This window comes from Pinus tabuliformis, chromosome 3_1 (assembly GCF_031772625.1).
Source record: "Pinus tabuliformis cultivar Carrire ecotype Pingquan chromosome 3_1, CPIR1, whole genome shotgun sequence".
NCBI classification, from domain to species: domain Eukaryota; kingdom Viridiplantae; phylum Streptophyta; class Pinopsida; order Pinales; family Pinaceae; genus Pinus; species Pinus tabuliformis.
The window spans coordinates 807,774,163-807,781,419 of NC_142301.1; the positions used below are offsets into that span (position 1 = coordinate 807,774,163).

Here is a 7,257-nt window from a genome sequence, read left to right on the forward strand (position 1 = left end):
TACAAGGCATGAGAGGAAGCATCTTTGAGCTGGAGGATAGACAAGTTCTAGTTTAGAACACCATGCCATTGATCATCGATGAGGTGAGTAAGTACTCTTCTATGGTCTTTCAAAGCTTTGTTGGCTTTTGAAAGGTGTTTGACTTGGTTGATAGGGAGGCCATGTTCCAAAGCCTTCAAGACATAGGTAGCTTGGATGTTCTTATTATGACTACCATGCACCTCTATGAGTCCTTCCTTGGTAGACTCACTAGAGTGTATGGAGCGTCAAACTTCATGAAGAGTATTGTTGGGGTGAAGTACGGTTGCTCTCTTTCACCTACATTGTTTGGACATGTGCCTTCTTCACTTGGTTTTGATCTATGTCACATGGTTCGGGTTCGAATTCGAGTTTGACAATGATTAAGTTCGATTTGAATTTGAATTTTTAATGAGGTTGGACATTACGTTTGACTATACATTTTTTTCAATATATATATATATATATATATATATATATATTTTTTTTTAAATTTAATTTAATTTTTAATATATTTTTTTTGTTTATTCGGAGGAAAAATCAAACTTTTTATTAAGTCAATAAAAAGTTACATTTGTAGATGCAATTAAGCTTCTTGTAAACTGTGAGTCCACAATGAAGCAGAAATAAACACAGCGATACTGAGTAGAAAACAAGTAAGCTACTCAGATCCACACGCAAAAAAAATCGTAAGTCCATATTTGGGCCTCCCCATTATTGGAGAAAATGACCCTTACAAAAAAACCTGTTGTTTAAAAACAACTGTATCCAGTAAAACCATACATAAGAAAAATGTCTGTGGTGTCACAAAACTGTAAAAAAACCAGCCGATCTGATAAATACATAAAGAAAGATAGTGTAAAAGTAACTCTCAGACAAAAGAGATCATCTGTTGTAGGGCTGCTGATCCAACACACGGATCCTCCCCTCTTCTATTTCTGTTATGCGCCAGTTGCCCAAAACTTGTTGCAAACCCTCCTTAGAAAGGAGGTCTGCCTCTGCGTTCCGCTCCCTGTATATGTGGCAAACAGATATAGAATCAAAACCCATTTTTAGTTGAAAAATTTCTTCTATGAGTGGAATCAAAATGTGATTTTGACATCTCTTCACTTCATTAAACCAGTTTATAACATTTAAAGAGTCACCAAATATTTGAACTGATTCAATCCCCAATTGTTGAAGCCAGCACAATAAGTATTTCAAAGATTGGAGTTCTGCAAAATTGTTTGTTCCCGAGCCAAGGCCAACTGAAGCTTTGAAAAGTTTGTGTTCATTTATGTGAATAACCAGCCCCGCCCCACATCTGTTCTGTGCATCAGAGGCGCCATCGAAATATGCCCATGGTATTTGTGGTCTGATCTGTTCTTCTCTAAAGGTCCTAGGGGTCTGATTTGGAGAAGACATGGGTATTAAAGCAAAAATAGAGGCACACACTGCAGGTTGTCCCAAGTGGGCACTTTGTTCTTAAGGATGCACCAGAAGAACAGTCTTGACTTCCCTGGACATTTCAATTTCCACAGCAGTTTGCACCACTAAGACTGCACCCCGCAAGCTCTATATCCATACTTTGGGGAGTATTGATCTGTAGGAGCATGTACCCAACGAAGCTCATCTAGACGATCCCTTATTCTGACATTTGTGTGCTGCAATTCTCTAATATAGTTTTGCCAATCAATTCCCCATTGGGGCTCTAAATGGAGATCCTCAGCAGTTTTTCATCCCTTATGCCAATTCGTTGATAGTTCAGCTTTCACAATCTGATTCAGGAAAAAGATACCTTGGTTGTTGAGAAAATCCGTTATCTCCCTAGGAAGGACATATCCATCACTGCATCCCACCCATGGATCAATTCCTACTCTGAGCTTTTCTCTGTTCCCAACATGCCAAGCAAGTCCATCTTCAATAATACTGAAAGAGTGTAAAGTAGCCTTCCAGATTACTGATGCGTTTAAGGTTTTCTTATCTATCCTACACATCCATTCATCGATAGGGACCGGGTCAATATATATATATATATATATGACATAAAATAATAAAAAATCAAAATCAATCAATAAACACGAGTAAGAATTATTATTAGTAAACATACATGAATAACTTAATCATAGTAACATCTAATTATCAATGACATTAGTTAAATATACACATACACCATAGTAGTTTGCAAATGCAAAAAGAAATGGCATAATTTTTAATCTTCAAAATTTAAAAGAATGTCTATAATGTCAAATACTTGTAATCTCTGAAAAAATCACAAAATTAAAACATAATCAAAATTTAAACATACAAATTACAATACAACTATATTGCAAAATCATGGAGAACATATTCAAATTTCAAAATTTAAAAAGGGAAGTCAATAATGTCAAGTAGTTATAATCCATAAGCCCAAACCTCAATTATTTTTTATCAAATTTGGCTTTAGGTTCGACTTGAGGTTCGAATTCAATTAGGTTCGACTTGAGGTTCGAATTCAATTAGGTTTGAATTCCATCAGTTTCGGGTTTCAGGTTCGGCAAACCTAAACGAATTTGAATTTTTTTTGGGGTTCACTGAATTTCGAACCTCAAGGTTCAAATTTGGCAAATCCTGTGACAATGGTTTTGATAGCCATCCTCCCCTTACATGTGGTCCTCTTGTTCTCCACCCTAGAGTATTGAAATCTGTCCTCTCAGAGTATCATTTTTATTTCTCACTTACCTGGATGTTCATTTTCTAGGGCCTAGATTTGGTTAGAGGAAATCCTTCTAGCCCTGTATCACAAGAGTTATGCATTGCTCGCTATTCTCAAGTGTCAATGTTTTCAGAGCCATTTTTAGGACATCCAGTGCAAGGACTTCATCGATAGTCTCATTGGAGCCATAGTTCCCTATGGTTTGGAGGTTTGGGGACCTAGCTTATTGGTGTTGACTTGGGCCATGACAGATAAAAGTCAGGTTCTCATGCTTTGTTGCATCATCATATGCGAGAGGATAGTTCCACAGGCCATTATTCAGGTAGAGTTTGCAGCAATGCCCTTCAGGATTTAAATAATTTAACCATCTTCAGATTGATTTCTCTTTTGCACTGGGTTTGGTTCTTTTCATAGACTCCTTAATGGGCATAGATCACTAAGCTTATCTTGCCTGTTGTTTCTCGGAGGTCATAGCCACTAATAGTACACCTCTGAGCAAGTTTATGATTGATTTGTGGAGGCTACCTATCTACTTAGATTGCCCCCCTAATGTAGATACCCTCTTGATGGCTCAGGTTGACTTCTGTCAAATAGGCAGGAATTCAATAGGATCATTAGAGAGGACAGCATCATATAGTATATTTAGGTTTCTCGGGTTCACCCATCAGGCGGACTTAAGCCCCAAGATGGTCTTTTATGCAGAGCACTTCTTGGATTGAGTGACAACCTTATTGTTTGCGCCACCTACACACTTTGGCATTGGATGCATGCTCTTTGGATCCTCGCTTGGGTAGTTTTGAGTTGGTTCTCATCATATTTGCATTGAGACCAACCACCATAATTCCCCGATGTATAGGATCTGTCAGCTATGACATCTTCACGAGATTAGAGGATGGTTTTTCAGTCTTTTTAGGGGGGTCTCAAAACTCTATATCCACCTTCCTCACTTCCTAGACTAGAGATGCTTTGCGCTTTACATGAGGGACCCCTTTTGACATAGATCTCACTCTCACTCACTCTGCCCTGGCTAACTCAGACCAAACCCTGCCCAGCCAATTACATTTTGTTTCTAGTGTTTCCAGCAGACAGATACCAAGAGAAAGGCAGACAACAGAACTACATCAGCCATCAGAGCTGTGAGACCCTAGGATGTCTTTCATGCTTGACCAGCAAGACCCTTATGGATGTGTTGCCTCATGTCCCGGATATCTTACGCTGCACTGACTGTCACGATACCTCATCTAGTTCTCTATTGTGGATTGCAGAAACCTGGAAGCTAGACATATCTCAGACCAGATATTCCCGCTCTTCTAGTTCCTCTCACTTGTCATCTATCTGAGGTTTCTTCCTTATGGCCTCAGATGCTAGGAGAGAGCATCAAGGGAGGTTGATTGCCCCCCTAGGCAAGTCATCTCTCTTGATAGTTTGTTGGTATTTCCCCTGCACATACCTGCGCTTCTGCTTTGTTTCCGTGCTCCACTCTTAGGATTCAGACCTTCGATCTTCTACAAAGAAAATTATCTTATCTATTCTTATCTTATTACTTGGCGAGGTTGCAGCAGGGGCATCCCTCACAGACAGTTTGATTCTCTTTGGGTTTTGGCTCTAAAGTTGAAGCATGCCTAGGATTATTCTTTTATTCTTCTTCCTCTGAACCTGTTTATTTCTCATTATCAGCCACTGGCTTTGAGTGAAGGGTGGTGGTGTAGTCTCTTGTTCTTGGTTCACAGTCTTTAACAGTGGATAGTCTTTATTTCTGTGAAACCTATCATGATAATCGAAGTAGGCATTGAAAACGTTGAGGGAATGGGATCAAAATCTTGTTTCTGAGGCCTTTTGGCAAATTGAAGTCAATGCAGGCCCTAGCCCACTTTGGGGAGCAGTGTGCCCAAACACCCATATAGAGCATCAATGGTTGTTGCAATTTGACATTGAACTGTACAAGGAAGTTAATTGGAATCTTCAGAAATTCTACCCAGGTCAGATATTATCATATTTCAGCAAAATAATGCAGTTGACAAAAACGTTGGCCTCATTGATCTGGCTCAGTACCATGCTGTTCCTACAGAACCAGGGTAAACTGGTTAGAAACTCCATGCATAAACCTCCCTGGTACCTATGTCACAAGTTTCGTCGAACTTTAACCTTGAGGTTTGAATTTTGGGGAACCTTAATTTTTTTTTGAGGTTCGGCGAACCTCGTTGAACTTCACAGTCATTAACCAAGTGTATAGATCAAAACTCATAACCTCATGTCACAACTCAAACTTGTAATTTATCCTTGCAATTTCAATGTCTGTGACAACATTTTTGATGTTTACTGATGTTGATTTCTTACTATTTTATCCTATATATATAGACAAACCTCATTTGAACCTCATAAAAATTCCAAACTCAAACTGAACCAATTTTTGCCCAACCTGAACTCGAACCCGAACCATGTGACATTGCCTGGTACCATGAACTTACTGCATAAACACAGCCTCTGGTGGAATTTTACCCACAAAATAAGCAATTAAGGCAATATTCTAACTTTTCTGATCTCAAACATAACTTGTGCTACAGCAAAGCAATCATGGATGACATTAGGTTTGGGAGAATGACCTTGTAATCTGTTGGTGCAAGTTTCTGGGGTCTTTGGAGGTGCCGTCTTGGAAAACAAATGTTAAACATGCCAGGTAATTAAATGGAAAACCCTATATAACCCTACAACAATTTCCATCTCTTGTCACCTTCTCCTAATTCCACTCAATTGTCAATACTAATACGTTCCTATGTACCTTTTTCGTTCTGATTCATCTTTAAGCTTCAATTTTTCGTAACATTTAAACCCACCGATTTACCATCAACGTGCAAAGAGTGTGCTCCATACAGTCATTTACATTAAAGTCTCTGTTTCTAAAGTGTTCTGCGCTGATTGCAGGAAGTTGCACATGAGAAGACGCAGAAGTACAAAGAAGGGAAGTTCATATTAGAGCGGTGGGTTGCAACCCTACTTGCTATCTTGTCTGTTGGGATAATTTATGATCAACCAATCTTCAAATTATAGTGTTTGAATTGGTTCCTTTTATTGCCAAATCACTTCTGAATGTTTCAAAGTCATTCCTTGTGCTTTGTACAGAGCTAAATTGATAGATGCCGATGGATCAGACATGATTATGGGTGGGAATGGTACTGCGAGCGATGGTGACGAGCCATGATGCCTAATTTGTGGAAAATTGTCAAGCCATATTCAGATGCACCATATCTTAATTGAAAATATGTTGACAATGTGGACCAAAACCACACTATGTAAAGTCCATTGTTTATGTACAGATTTGTTTTTTTGCGAATCAGATATCAAAGATTCTGGTTCTGCATGATGAGTTAAAAACAGTGAACTCTTTTTGGGTTTTAAAGAATGGTGTATTTGAGAAATGAAATCTCATTGGGATATAAGATTGGAGTGTTCGTAGTTCAGTATGAATGGTGTAATTGAGAAACGATGGATGTGAATATAGGAAAAACCTGCTATTTTGAACTACTACTGGCTTTAACCATAGAAAGTTTAGAGATCTAGATGTATTCATTTGTTGTTTGGGATCAGCGGGTGTGATTACAAGAGGAATAACCAACCAACACAAGTGTGGTTACAAGGATAAATACCAAAAGTGCAAGCAAATAATAGACAAGAATGTCGAGCTGAGCTTTAGATGTCACGGCAATGTGTATGCTTGAACAGTCTATCTTGAATTTTTGATTAGCCGTTTCTAATGTAAAACTTCCAACTTATAGGGGTCATCACTATGTTGTTTAGTGATTTTTTTTTTTGGCTTTTCTAGCATTGGACCTAGGAAACGCTATTAATTTAGGAAAGAAACGCTATTAATTTATGAAAGATGGACCCTTCAGTGAAGATTTTGAGGACACTAATAATTCATGCAATGATGTTTATTATGGAACGGTGTTTAAATTAATGATAACTTTTAGGGGGTAATGTTCTTAGTGATTATTAGGGTTTCTCGTCTTTTTGTGAGATGGTCAAGTGGTTGGTATAATGTGATGTTATTTTCTCCATCTGGTTTTAAATCTAATGGGTTTATTTTTGACCTGTTTTAATAAGGCCCAAGGAGTAGGCTCTTCCATCTTTGTGGAGCCTCTCTCACCATTGCTAAGTCATAAATTTTTGGTATATCTGGTTTACGGGTTGTTGGAATTCTTGGTGTTATAGTGGAAGCTACTAGGTTTGATCTTTAAGCCTTGTCCAAACTACTCCCCACCCAATTACTAATTCACTATAATAAAAAAATAAAATAAAAATAAATAAATATTAGAAACTTCATGATTTACTCCTTTTCACACCCTAAACCATGAATCCTCTTCACACCCATTACATCAATGGAGGTTTTGAGAAAACCTGAAAATTCTTACTAATTTATGAAAGGTGGGCCCCAAAAGGTTTTGGCATAACACTAATAATTATTGAGGGCTCGGGTGTTTTAGTTAATTACTTTGGTGGCCTTTTACAAGCCACTCCACCCTCTTCTCCCTCCTCCATCAGATCCGTTTATTATATTGTAATATGAC

General features: G+C 38.1%; 1 protein-coding gene across 3 annotated transcripts in view; it reads left to right on the plus strand.

The window, feature by feature from the left end:
* Positions 1 to 6,214, plus strand: part of LOC149189915 (protein yippee-like) — a 31,147-nt gene extending 24,933 nt beyond the window's left edge. For all 3 annotated transcript variants that reach the window (XM_089411978.1, XM_089411977.1, XM_089411979.1), the window contains 2 exons: positions 5,615 to 5,670; positions 5,813 to 6,214. In XM_089411978.1, coding sequence (XP_089268104.1) covers positions 5,615 to 5,670; positions 5,813 to 5,891 — 135 coding nt within the window. In that variant the 3' untranslated portion in view covers positions 5,892 to 6,214. The remainder of the gene's footprint in view (positions 1 to 5,614; positions 5,671 to 5,812) is intronic.
* Positions 6,215 to 7,257: the final 1,043 nt, after the last annotated feature.